Here is a 13,832-nt window from a genome sequence, read left to right as displayed (position 1 = left end):
AGAATTTATTAAACTACTGAGACTGACAACTGCAGGGTGTGGCACCTGGTTTTAATCCTAGCACCAGGAAAGCAGAGGTGGGGAGACTTCTGTAAGTTCTACAGGAGCCGGGACCACACAATATTGAGCTAAGCAATTTAAAAACAAACTTATAATTTTCAAGACATTGTTTTCCATATGCCATTTAATAATTTAACAAATTTTTTGCAAAAATTTTTGATAGGACAATTTAGTAAGTTTTGTTACTGCATTTTCCTGGCACTATGATTAAATACCTGAGAGGAAGAGATGAGGGAAGACTATTTGGGGCTAGCCATCAGGGCAGGGCAGGCACAGCAACAAGGACAGCTCTGGGGGGCGCTGGCAGAATAGACTTGCTCTCATCAGACCAGAAAGCAGAGACCAGAGTCAGGACAAGACCACAAACATCAAGGCTTGCCCCTAGTGGCAACTTCCTCCAGCCAGGCCTCAACTCCTAAGGTTCCACAAACACCCAAATAGGAGCAGTAGTTAGAGATCAAATGTCCCAATGCCCAGTGAGGACATTTCACTGCTTCCAAATTTTCTGACCCTGAGATGTCAAGACAGTGAACCTGGATTTAAGATAATAGTGCAATAGGTCTAAAATTAACAAAGGAAAGCCTGACTGTAAACAGCTTATTAATCACTGGGCAATGATGTTTACATGAGATTTTACCTCTGATTCTTTAAAATGTTTTCTTCTCTTAAGATAAAGTAGTATAGATAACCCTAGACCCTAGAAGTTTAAAAAAAAAAAAAAGGCAGGAACAGAATTTAGATGCTTTTACAATGAGGGGAGGAGGCGATGGAGAGACGGCTCACTGTAGAGCACTGTTCCCAACAATCCTGAAGTGTCTCCCAATCATCCTTAATATTGTTCCAGGGGATCCAAAGGCACCAAGCATGCACATGATGTAAACATGCAGGCTAAACACTCATGTATAAAAAAATGAGACTTTAAAAACAAAATCAAGCCAGGCAGTAGTGGTGCATGCCTTTAATCCCAGCACTTGGGAGGCAGAGGCAGGCAGATTTCTGAGTTCGAGGCCAGCCTGGTCTACAGAGTGAGTTCCAGGACAGCCAGGGCTACACAGAGAAACCCTGTCTTGAAAAACCAAAAGAAAAAAAAACAAAATCAAAACAACAAAAATAACAAAGCAAGGAAAAGAGGGATGGAACTGGGAAAGACAGATGCTCTTCCGTAGTTCAAAACTACAAAGTAGCTTTGGAGACTGCATATAGTCCTCTGGTCATCTGGACAAGACAGAAGTGTGACAAATACTAGGTGTGGTGAGCCATAGGCATGCCTGTAATCCCAGGACTAAAGGCAGACGAGATGGGTCAATATGACTAGAGCCCAGCCTAGTCTACATGGTAGTTCCAGGCCAACCAAGCCTACATAGTGAGACCTGTCTCCAAAAATAAACAAAAAAAGTACAACAAATAATTTTGGCATCAGTGTCTACAGCAGGCACTGAAGTGTTCTCATTGTACTGCACAAGAACTCTCAAGAACCTAGCAATTTGTCCTTCCTCTCATCTTCAGGGGTGTGATCACCCCACAGCGATAACAAAAGACCAGTGGGAAGAAAGGTGTAGAATGCTAGAATGAGCATGCTTTCCCAACAAGTCACGAACTCACACGTGCACGTATTTCTAGGTTCCCCACCCCAAAGGAAAACATTTTCTTTGCTTTCAGGCTTTCTGCAAGGCTATCCAATCACTATGTAAGAACATCTTTACATAAATAGAAACAAATGAGAACTTAAGCATGAATTAGTATCAGGTTGCTAGTAAATAGATCAATAGGTTGCATCTTGCTTCAAACTGTAATAATTTAAATGTGAAAGTTATTTCTGATGAAAATTCTGGGAAACAGTACAATTGAATAAAATATTTATTATTTTTTCCCCTGTGATATGACATCATTTAGTTTTGCTAGCTCTCCAAATGACACGGTTGCAGAACCTCTTTCAGCTGGCTTTGCCTGAAAACAATAAAAATGAAAGATATTAGATACAGATAAGGCTAACCCAGAGTAACCCCAATCATGATATGCATAATAAAATATACCCTACGTCGATCAACAATGGGAAACAAGCAGAAACACAAACCCTCTGAGAAAAGTGATGGCGTACTATCATTACCTGAGAGTCATGGTATTTCCATCCTATCATGTGGTAGATTTGATAGGTTGCAGGTATGGAACCATCCTCATTCTGGTACATCTCTAAAGAGACAAACCTGATTAAACTCTGGAAACAGTCGGATGAGAAACAGTGTCTATCTGCTCGATAATAAACACCTACTTCAAAGAGAAATGGGTCCTAGGCCAGCTGCCAGATCTGAATGCCTCACATAACAAAACTTAACACAGAAAAGCTGACATTGTGGAAACGAGCTGCTTGGAAACAGACACAGATAGGATCTATATTCTGAGAGAAAACAAAAACCAAATTCCCACAAAGCCTGACAGTACCTTACAAGAAGGAAATAGCACTGTGGAATGAACACCATGCCGCCCGCACAACCCCCTCGGCGACGGCAGGTAGGAGTGGGCGGCTCACCTCTGTAAACCGCTGCAGCTGCCAGCATTGTGTCTCGGTGCAGCAGGGCTTTTCTGTTCCAAGAACAGTTGCTCTCACCCATACCTAAAAATAGACTACAGGCAGTTTGAGACAATACTGCAAATATCCCCCAGCTCAGTATCAAGACATGATACACCTTATCCAACAGCACACCCATGCTCGGTCTCATACACTTTCAGATTATAGCTGGGCTTACTGACTGGAGCAAAGCTGTTTGAATCCTCTTCACTACTAAGGCAAGTAGGAGAGTTAGTTCTTAGGAGGGAAGCACCAGGATGCTTCCCACAATGGCCACAGTCTCCAGTAAGTCAGCTCAGCAAAACCCACCTAGACGCTAGATGGGTCGCAAGCACTGGCAAGTGTCTTTCAGAGAAAACCACACCAACCACACCTTATACCCCTTCGTGCTGGCTCTTGCAGGACATGGTGACAATGCCTCCTTCCTTCTAGGCAGCATATATAATTACAACTGTAAACTTGGATGAGGGCTGTGGAATTCATTTAATATGACCATGCCTTCAAATTTTTTATATTTTAAAACTTACACGCATTTTCCCAGAGGCTTTTTTTTTTTGTATTTTAACATTAATCTTCAGACCTTTTTCTTTAAGTTGATGGTAAGAGGCTGTTTACTGACAATTCCTACTGTAAGCTAGAGAGCTAGCTAGGTGGTACAGTGTTTGCATAGCATGTGGTCAAGAGGCTGGGGATATGTATTCATGGATAAAGTACTTGCTATACAACCATGAACTCCAGCACACACATAAAAAAACCGGGTGTGGTGCATCTGCCTGTAATCCTTATGCTGGAAAGGGAGACAAGAGACTCCTGAAAGCAACTAGTCTAGCAAATTAGTGACTCTGGGCTCAGTGAGAAAGGAAAGAAGAGGGAGCAAGAGAAGAAGATACTGAAAATGACCTCTGACAATGAAAATGACATATGGCACCTGTATATATATGGAGGCTGCACACACACTCATATGCACACAGAAACATACACCACCACCTTCTATACACACACACACACACACAGGGAGAGAGGGAGAGAGAGAAAGAGAGAAAGAGAGAGAACAAGAGAGAAAGAGGGGGAAAAAGAAAGAGAGGGGGGGAGAGAGAGAGAAGGAGGGAGAGAGGGACCTGGGTTCAATTCCCAGTACTGCAGAAAATAAAAACAAACTAATGTAATATCAAATTAATGTTATCTATTTTTCTTTACTTGTACATTTTAAATTATTTGAAAAAGCTATGATTAAGGTCATTCTACAAAAGAACTAAAGGAAATTTTAAAATGTTGAAATTATTCTTAATATTAAAATTTACTACATGAGCAAGTTTCTACTACTTACACTAGTCAAGAAATGATCATTTCTTCAATAGTTTAAAAACAATAATCCATTTTAAATGTTCATTTAAATAAAATTTCAATAATAAATAAAATTTACATTTTTATTGCATTGGCTTTATTAAAAGCAATCAACAAGGAGACTGGAGAGATACCTCAGTTAAGTGCATACACTGCTTTTGCTAAGGACCTGAGTTTGGTTCCCAAAATATACCAGTCAGCGCCCAAAAGCCTGTAACTCCATCCAGCTCCAGGCATCTGGCCCTCTTCTGGCTTATGAGGGCACTGCTTTAATAAGTAATGACACTCATTCTACTAATAAACCAAGTGTCATGTATTTTGTGAGTTTAGTGGTCGAAATTCATAGAGATTTTAATAGCCACAAACTAGCAAGCCAAGTTAATTAAAAACAAAACAAAACAAAACAAAACATGACTGGGTGGAGTAATGCACATTTAAAATCCCAGCACTTAGGAAAGAGAGTCAGGAGGATTGTGATTTCAGGGTCACCCTCGGGGTCATCCTCAGCTATGTGAGACCTAGTTTCAAGTACAGGAACAAACAAACAAACAAACAAACGAAAACCCTCCAACACATCAACCAACCAAAACAAAAATTACTGGGGGCCAGAGCAACGGCTCAGTGGTCAGGAGCACATACTGCTCTCCCAGAGGACGAGTTCAATTCGCAGCATCCACAGCAGAGGCTGGTAGCTTCTAGTAACTCTAGTTTCAGAGGATCCACTGCCCTCTATGGGTATCCACATATGTGTGGCATATGGTCATAGAGACATACACATTAAATAAAAACTAACCAATCTTAACAAGTATTTTAGATCCACTATACATCCATCTTAAAAATATTCTCTCACATGGTGAACATCAATCACACAGCATCAAAGTAAAACAGGGTTCGCACTGCAACAGTCTATTACCAACGAAGAATACAAAACTTTAGTTTTGCTCAACTTCCCACTGACCTGGCTTATTCTATGTCACATGTAGTAAACACAAACACAGCATATAATGCAATAAGCATTCTAAAAAGCCTACCAAACAATTGTTACTTGCATATTCTAAATAAGACTGTTAGGCATATGCTGCCTCTGTGGGTCTGACCCAGCTCGGTTATAGAAAATTCCAGAGCGCTGATACGCAGCATCCACAGGAGTCCACTGTTCCCTCAGGAACACGCACTGTTGTACAGAACTCCCCCTTTCCTTGTGAAGTACTGAAGAGAACCTGGACTCAGATCACAACCTTATGTAACCTAGGATAAGTGTGATTCAACCTTCACTAGACTCAGTCTTTCATCTTTAAAGTGGACTATCTCCTAGAACCCTGTGGGGAAGCCTATCTATCTAGGAAACTATCTAGGAAAGACATCTGTAATGGCTCAGCCTGAGCTTGAGATAACAGGAAGACACTGGCTGGTAACTGTTTAAGAGTCTCAGTGATTGTGGTAGGATAAGGAGTTTGCCGAGGGAAAACGAGGACAGGTGATAACCTTTGAAATGTAAATAAATAAAATAAGCAATAAAAAATTTAAAAAAAAGATTCTCAGTGATTTATTTGATCTTGGCTAAATGCTGAGAAGACATTTCTCACAGTGGTGTTTTGGTTTGGTTTGGTTTCTCAAGAGAGTTTATGTAGCCTTGGCTGTGCTGGAGCCAGCTCTATAGAGCAGGCTGGTTTCAGACTCACACAGATCCACCTGCCTCTGCCTCTGCCTCTGCCTCTGGGGTGCTGGCGATGAAGGGATGAGCTACCACCACCGCCCAGCTTTCTCACAGTGTTTTTAAGGTTAAATTCAAATGCTTATTAAAAACAAACTTTAATATGGATTATTGAAACAATGCTGAGTATTGCCTTTAAAAAAGCTGAACTTACCTTAAAACCACTGTGAAAGCTTTGAAAATGTCTCATGCATTCATCAGCTGATATGAAACTTGTTTGTAAAATTAGGTCAACATTCTCGATTCTTTTTCTGTGAATTAATAATAACGGCAGCTAAAATGAGATACACCTCAACCATCAGAAAACAAACACAACAGAGATATAGAATAGCAAAAGCCAACTGGGGGACGCCACCTTCCAGTTGGCACAGGAGCACCCAGCAAACACCCACGCTCCTCCACCTCCCACCCTCCCACTGGGGAAACAGCAGAGACTGCAGGGTATGAACTAAGCTGCTTGCCTCCACTACAACTTGGGCAACTTCCTTTCCTCTCTGTGCCTCAGTTTCCTCATATACCAGGACAGACTGACTGTGCTAGTTCCCGTCTTACCCTCCTATAAACCATGCTTTACAGGCAGGCAAACAATGTACTTTCTGCTACACTTGAATCTGAGTCATCTCTGAGGAAAAGTCTCCCAAGACAAACTAAAAGGCTCATCTGAGAAAATCTAGAAGCTCCTGATCTTCTAGCATTGCCCATCATCTGCCATTCTATACACTTAAGCAATATTATTACCACCATTCCCTCAACATAAGAGTAAGATATACATAACCTTTCACACCTCCCCACCCATGATTGTATAAACACCGTTCTTGGTGCCACCCATCCAAACTTCCCTACCCTTCATCCTCCTGGAAGACTCGCTTCAGCTTACTTAGATTCAGCCTTTTCTATAAAAGACTCTCTGACATCCTAAGCAGATTTAAGGCCAAATCCCTTGTGTTTCTCTCATTTTAAGCTTAGGTTTGATTGTCTAGCTTGGGAGTCTTTTTATCTAGAATATTAGCAGCTTGAGATCAAAACTATGTATCTTCTCCACTAGCTAAGGAGTTGGCACAAGGCAGAGACTCAATAAACAGTAAGTGAATAAATATAAAACCCATCAGTTAATGTTTTTGTCTAGACAAATAACATTTTTACAAGTTATCTTTGTGTTTCTTCTTAAGCCACCTACAGATAAAAGACATCAAAAATGTGATTCTTGTAAAAGGCCTGACAGTAGAGGTAAGAGATCTCTCTAAGGGGAAGCATTCAGAACAGAGGAGGATAGTCCCAGTGGATGTAGGTGTTTGTGTCAGACCTATTTAAAACCCCAGGAGACAGGCATTACCAATTGGGAAGGGGCCCCAGTGAGGTTCTAAAACTTGGTCTAGAAGGTGGTTAAAAAGTCAAGCAATGATCTACCGAAGAGCATGTGTAGTGGTTTGAAGAGAATGGCCCCCATAACCATATCTGAATACTTTGTCCCAGTTAGTGGAACTCTCAGGGAAGGATTAGGAGGTATGGCCTCGTTGGAATAGGTATGGCTTTGTTGGAGATAAGTTATTTGGGTAGACTTTGGGGTTTCAAAAGCCTTTCGCTACCTGCCTGCCGGTAAATCAGGATGAAAGATCCCAGCCCCATGTGCCATGCTGTCCTGCCTGCCAGCAAGCTTCCCACCATGATGATAATGGACTAGGCCTCGAAAACCTCCACTTAAACACTTTCTTTTATAGCAGTTGGCTTGGCCATGGTGTCTCTTCACAGCAACAACAGAACTGTAATTAAGATACCATGTGCCTCACCCTGCCTTCCTGCACCTTCAGATTAAGGCATTTCTCAATCCTCACCAGAGAAGCTTCTGTTTGCAGTAGATGATGATCGACACTGAGACCCACAACTGGCCAGAGGACAAAGTAGAGACTGCAGAATGCTCAGTTCTAACTGGAACACACACACCAAACCCCCTGTGCCTAAGACTCAGGGATCATCAGTCAGAATGTAAAGCCAGCAGGGAATGACAAGGAGGAGACAATGTCTTCTGGATGTAGTGGGGCAGCTTCACATATGAACCAGTGTGGCAGCATCACCTGGAATGCCCAAGCCAAATCAAGTCCCAGCATGGAGAGTGGAGCTACACACTATGTTCTACCCCAACCGAGGAGCTATTAGCCACTGTCAGCTGCTGGGAGAGGAAGGGTCAGTTTTCTCTAAGAGTGTAGCCATGATAAGTTAGCCACACTCCAGCAGAAGGCTACAGATCCATGAAGCACAAACTGACCTTGAGGGGGTCAGGAGGAGGACAGGGACATAAAACTGGGTGGAAGTGAAGGTGCATGTGTCTTAAAAGAATTTGGGAAGAGTGAATATTATCAAAATGTATTTTATGAAATTCTCAAAGAAATAATAAAAATATTTTTAAAAAAATACAAACAGCTATAACATTAAGACTATAGCACTTAACAAAAAGGTTAATTTCACTATTTGAAAGATATATCTATACATTAGTATATATACATACACACACATATATATGTATGTATATATACTAAATTAATATATAGTATAAAACTGTGGATTCAAGTAACTAATCCTAAGTTTAGCATGACTACAGACAAGGTACATATGCCTTTGATGAGTTCATCTGCAAATCAAGATACTAGCTAGATATAATACAGCCCTCAGAAGACAGAGGCGTGTGCAGACAGTAAGTCTGAGGTCAGTCTGCAATCCAAAGCAAGATCAAGGCTGGAGACGTAGCTCAGTGGCAGAGCACTTGCATAGGCTAAGGCTAAGGGGTTTTTGATCCCTAGAAAAACAAACCCACACATGGAAAGAAAGAAAAAAATAGCCCAGAGAACTACAGAGTAATTATTGTATTTTTAAATCAGTGGGCAGTAACCTTTCCCAACTGATAGATCTAATTTCTTGTCTCTTTCTATTTTCTTTCTTGAAATGAATCATGAGCACAAGCCTTTATTATAGACCAGTACACAATAAACTCTGTATTCAAAGAATTATTGTTGGAGCCTAAGTGGAATATAATAATTTCATTACCATAAGCTTTTGGATAAAAGGGCTGCATGTTTCTATGAGTCTGTTTAGTACTTGGTGCAGTTGGAAAATGAGATGCTTGGTGGATGACTTGCTGTGTTTTATTATCTTTATCATCGAGTGTACACCAGTAGCCTAACAATCCTATTTTTCATGACACAAAGGGACCATGATAAGGTTTTTGGCTATGTGCATTTCCCTTTGTTAATATGACAGTGTAACTGCACTCACAGAAGTGTAGTAAACAGGCCAGACCCTTAGACAACTACGACAAGCAACAAGAGTCAGTTAAGACACCAGGGCACAAAGCAAAAGTTTGGCACCTGATTCTGCCACTCAGATTCAAGTGTTCTCTTTAGCCCTAATGCTTCTCACTTAACAGGAAATCAGTTATCAAGAAAGAAACTGAAAAAAGCAAGTGCGAAAATGTCTGTAAAAACTACAGATCTGTACATTTAAGAACAAGCAAGCAATTATATAAATTTCATTATTTTGAAACATTATAAATTTTCAGAAACAGATGAAGCATAATTCTGTTTCACAGACCCCAACTTTAACTCCTCAAGCCATCAAAACTGCCTATGCTATTAATAAACTGTGTGCGTATTCAAACAAACAGTTCACAAAGTTTCATAAAGAAGAACAGCTGGCAATCTCTCAATGGCAGGTATTTCTTCTTGAAATTTCATTTCAAATTTGAGAGGTAGAAACTGCATCCCTGTTGTTCCCCAGAGTGTCTTCCTGGTTGAGATCTGCCCCACCTGCTAGACGCCCTCACCCTGTGGAGGACAGCGCCACCTGCTGTAACCTTCTGCTCCTGCTTGCTGGCAGATCTAAGCCTAGTCAGTGTTCCTTTGAGGTTTGGCACATGGCTCAGTTTTTCTGTGGCCCTCTCATGATGAGGGGACAGGATTTTGGTGTTAGTGTCTATCAAGTTCCACTCTCTCTACCTCATCTCCAATGAGCTTCCTCAGTCCCCTCCGCCTCTGTACGTGAGCTATGTCCCTGACAGAGTCATAATACTTTACTTTCAAGTCATCCACCAAGCATCTCCTTTTCCAAGTGCACCATGCTGCCCTTTCAGCATGATTAAGTAAGTACTCCAGCCGTAACTATTTTCTGACTGTTTTGAAACTGCTTAGCTACAGCACCTTTCATCCAACTTCCCAGCTCACTGTGCCCTCTGCTTCCTTCTGCCAGTTCACCATTTCAACTCTATTTGTGGAGCCATCTTTCACTTTGGTATTTCTGTCATGTAAGTAACCAACCCAAAGTTGCTGCCAATCAGAGAAGTCTGAATAACTTTAATGAACCCTTCAAACTCTGTAACTTTCCCCAAGTCATTCACCTTTCTCTCCAATGACTATTTCAGTGTTTCTACACAATTCTCAGACTATGTACCTCCACATAGTGTTACTTCCTCTGTATCAGGTCAAACAGGCCCATGAACAGGATCTTCTTGCTACCAAACACAAACACCTACATCCACTGGGACTCTCCTCTCTTCCATCAATAATATCTGCCTCCACATTCCCTAGTCAACTCTGCTGCAGTGATGTGGGAGACTCAAACTACTACAGAAGGTAAGAGGCTCATCAACAAAGCCATGCAGAGGACCAAAATTTGTATTGTTGATATCTTAAGACATGCCAGAAGAGGGCATCAGATTCCATTACAGATGGCTGTGAGTCACCATGTAGTTGCTGGGAATGAACTCAGGACCTCTGGAAGAGCAAGCAGGCAGTGCTCTTAACCACTGAGCCATCTCTCCAGCCCATCAAAATTTGTAAGACTGCATTCACCAAATGCTTATTTCACAAAGGCCATTGAATAAGTCACAGGTTGAAGAGAGAGAAGAGAAAAAGAAACCCACACCCTTGAGGAGTTTGTCTGATGAAGCAGACTAAAGAATGTAGTCTCAAGGTGGGGTACAACCATGAGCGGAGATAAATCAAGAGCTCTCTATTGACATCAGGACCATTTGAGGGGTGGTATGTACCAGGGATACAAAGAATAAGCCTTGAAAACAAGAGCATTTATAGAGACTTTTGAAGGTCTCGGTGACAAGCCTGGTTGAGCTACATAACACAGCTTTCAAAGCCAATTTAAAACTCTGGATCTGAATTAATGATAAGGACCTTCCCTTTAACAGCAAACATATATGTAGGAAAAATGTACTACAACACATTAATGTGGGTAGATCACGCCTACAACCCAAGCTAAGGCAATACAGAGCTCAAGATCAGCCTGCGTCAAACCATGGGACAGTCTCACAAAACCAAATGAATTTGGGAAGTCATCTCCCAGACCAATGTCTATTCTCAACTAAACTCTCAATCCTAAACTCATCAAACTATCTAAGGACTGTAATTTTTTTAAAATATGTGTGTGTGTGTGTGTGTGTGTGCAGACGTGTGTGTGTGTGTGCAGACATGTGTGTATGTATACTTAGACCTGAGATATAAACTGTTCCTATAGGAAATCACTGAAATATCTACAAATGTACCTAAAACAAGTTCCTCCTATATCATCCCAGAGGCAGACCTAGTGCTAACAAGCCTCAATTCTATAGCACTAACCACAATTCTGAGTTAACTCTTCTCTGTGCCATCTGCCTGGTGTCTACCTCCTTCTACATTTTATACCATAAGCTATAAGATGGCAGTGTGCTTTTTCACTAGGAATAGACGCCTAGTTTTTAGCCCATCATTGCCATACAGTACACTGTTAAAATGCCTCTTAAACAGAGTCTGAAAATTCTTTCAAATGCCTTACCTTTTAAATCTTCCATCAATTCAAACATTCCAGGATAGTTAACTTGAATTTCATCAGTATCCTATTTTTTAAAGAAAAACATATTATTCATGTGACAGTCATGAACAACAAACAAAAATTAAGCTAAAGAGCTATTAACTATTTCCCAGACTACTCGAGGTAGGTAAGAAATTTCGCTATCAAGTACTTAACAGAAATAGGCAAGTGCCCACCACTGAGCTCTACCTCCAACCCCAAGAACTGTCTTATTTTTAAAATTCTTCATGAACATTATGTTTTAAAAGTCTAACAACTGGGGCTGGTAAGATGGCTCAGCAGATAAGAGCACTGACTGTTCTTCCGAAGGTCTTGAGTTCAAATCCCAACAACCATATGTGGCTCACAACCACCCGTAATGAGATCTGACTCCCTCTTCTAGTGTGTCTGAAGACAGCTACAGTGTACTTAAGACATAAAAATAAATAAATCTTTGGGCCAGAGTGAGCAGGGACTGAGCGAGTAGGGCCAACCGGAACTAAAACTCAAAAATCTGCCTACCTCTGCCTCTGCTGAGATTCTTTAACTCATTCATGGTCTTTGCCACCATGAATGGCTTCTTCTTGTTATTTTTTTTCTAAAACATCCCCGAAAGGGTGTACCTTTTGTGGTTATTACAAGACCAAGTCAGGCATGGAGTGGGCAGAGCAAGCTCCTATTCAATCTCCTAACTCCAAACGGAAATCCATTTAACACACTTCACTCACATATGGGCTACATCAGATATTAAATGGGGAAGAAAAGATACTCCATTTCTAATCATCACCTTGACACAATGGAGAATCACATGGGAAGAGAGCTCAGTGAGGGACTGTCCTATCAGGTTTGTCTGCGGGAACTACCTTGATATGGGAAGACCTGGCCCACTGTGGGCAGTACTATTCCCTGGGGGTCGGGTTGTGTAAGAGTGAGAAAAGTTTAAACACTTAAAAAGTGAGCTGGGTAATAAGCACACATGCCTCTGCATGACAGTTGCTTCAAGTGCCTGTCTGGGGTAGAGGAAGAAAGTATCCAATGTCAGGAGGAGCCTTCTTTCTTTTCAAACTTGCTCTATCACTTCTCCCCATGCATAGATTTCATTATTCCTTTCTATTATTTGAAATATGCATGCATTGGCATGTGTGATCATATTTTTTAATAGGACTGAGAATTGAACTCAAGATCCTCACACAGGCTAGGTAAGGGTTCTACCACTGAGCTGTATTGCCAGCCTTGTGTGTGCTGAGTAGTGTCTATTAAAATAGATGATGGCCATCGAATCTCTGCACTTTTTACATTAACAAACCATTAAAGAGATCCTTGTTCACACATAGCAGTACAGGTTTATGATCCCATAAGTCTGTGATGCTGAGGTAAGTCTACTAATTCAAGGGATTTTTGAGTTACAGAGGGAGTTCAAGGACAGCCTGAGCAGTTAATTAGAACTTCTCTCAAAACAAAAAGTAAAACAATGTATGGCAGAGTGGCACACCACTAATCCCAGCCCTCAGAGAGGTAGGCGGATCTCTGAGTTCAAGGTCAGCCTGGTCTACCGTAGTGAGTTCTAGTACAGAGTCACATAATATCCACTCCACACCTTCTGTTACTCCTTCCTCTGCCCCATTTACATAGTTTAGAGGTTTTACCATCCCAATAAATATTTTTTCACTTCAATTATAGGTTTGTAACAACATGGTGGGTAATTTTGGAAATGAGAGTAGACTTACAATGGTTATGGTTACCATACTATAAATACAGGGATATTAAAATTAAAAGTTTTGCTTGGCAGTGGTGGCACACGCCTTTAATCTCAGCACTTGGGAGGCAGAGGCAGGCGGATTTCTGAGTACAAAGCCAGCCTGGTCTACAGAGTGAGTTCCAGGACAGCCAGGGATATACAGAGAAACCCTGACTTGAAAAACCAAAAAAAAAAAAAAAAAAAAAAAAAAAAAAAAGAAGGTCCCTGTTGTAGTTTGGGTAAGTATCTCCCAAAGGCACAGGCACTTGGGGCTCTGTCAGGGAAAGTAGAATCATGCTCTGGCCATTTAATATCAAGGGCCACCCAAGGTGAAACACATTTGTATTTCTTAAAGAAATGAAGTACTTTTCTTAAATTCCCTTCAGTAATACAGGGAATAGGGCAAGGATTCAGGTTACAGTGACTAAAGCCAAGTATGTATGCCTGTGATCAAAGCTCACTAGAGATGGGGCAGAAGCAGCACTTCAAAGTCAGTGACCCCACATCAGCCTGACACATAGAAGACTGAGACTCCAAAACACCTCCCAAAATAAAGCAAGTTCTATGCAGTGTTCTATCCCAGT

At 41.2% G+C, this 13,832-nt stretch overlaps 1 protein-coding gene across 4 annotated transcripts in view; it reads right to left on the bottom strand.

Moving 5' to 3' along the window:
• Positions 1 to 1,899: 1,899 nt before the first annotated feature.
• Ndufaf5 (NADH:ubiquinone oxidoreductase complex assembly factor 5) overlaps positions 1,900 to 13,832 on the bottom strand; it is a 28,780-nt gene continuing 16,847 nt past the window's right edge. For 2 of the 4 annotated variants that reach the window (XM_031372058.1, XM_031372059.1), the window contains 4 exons: positions 11,496 to 11,556; positions 2,588 to 2,671; positions 2,168 to 2,250; positions 1,900 to 2,007 (listed from right to left, as the gene is read on the bottom strand). In XM_031372058.1, the coding sequence (XP_031227918.1) occupies positions 1,921 to 2,007; positions 2,168 to 2,250; positions 2,588 to 2,671; positions 11,496 to 11,556 (315 nt within the window). In that variant the 3' untranslated portion in view covers positions 1,900 to 1,920. Of the gene's footprint in view, positions 2,008 to 2,167; positions 2,251 to 2,587; positions 2,683 to 5,838; positions 5,936 to 11,495; positions 11,557 to 13,832 lie in introns of those variants that run through there. The other 2 variants (XR_004118900.1, XR_004118901.1) reach the window with 2 other exon arrangements.

The sequence above is a fragment of the Mastomys coucha genome, unplaced genomic scaffold (assembly GCF_008632895.1).
Source record: "Mastomys coucha isolate ucsf_1 unplaced genomic scaffold, UCSF_Mcou_1 pScaffold15, whole genome shotgun sequence".
In the NCBI taxonomy this organism is placed as follows: domain Eukaryota; kingdom Metazoa; phylum Chordata; class Mammalia; order Rodentia; family Muridae; genus Mastomys; species Mastomys coucha.
Note: the sequence above shows the minus strand (reverse complement) of the source record. Positions and strands in the feature narration are given on the sequence as shown.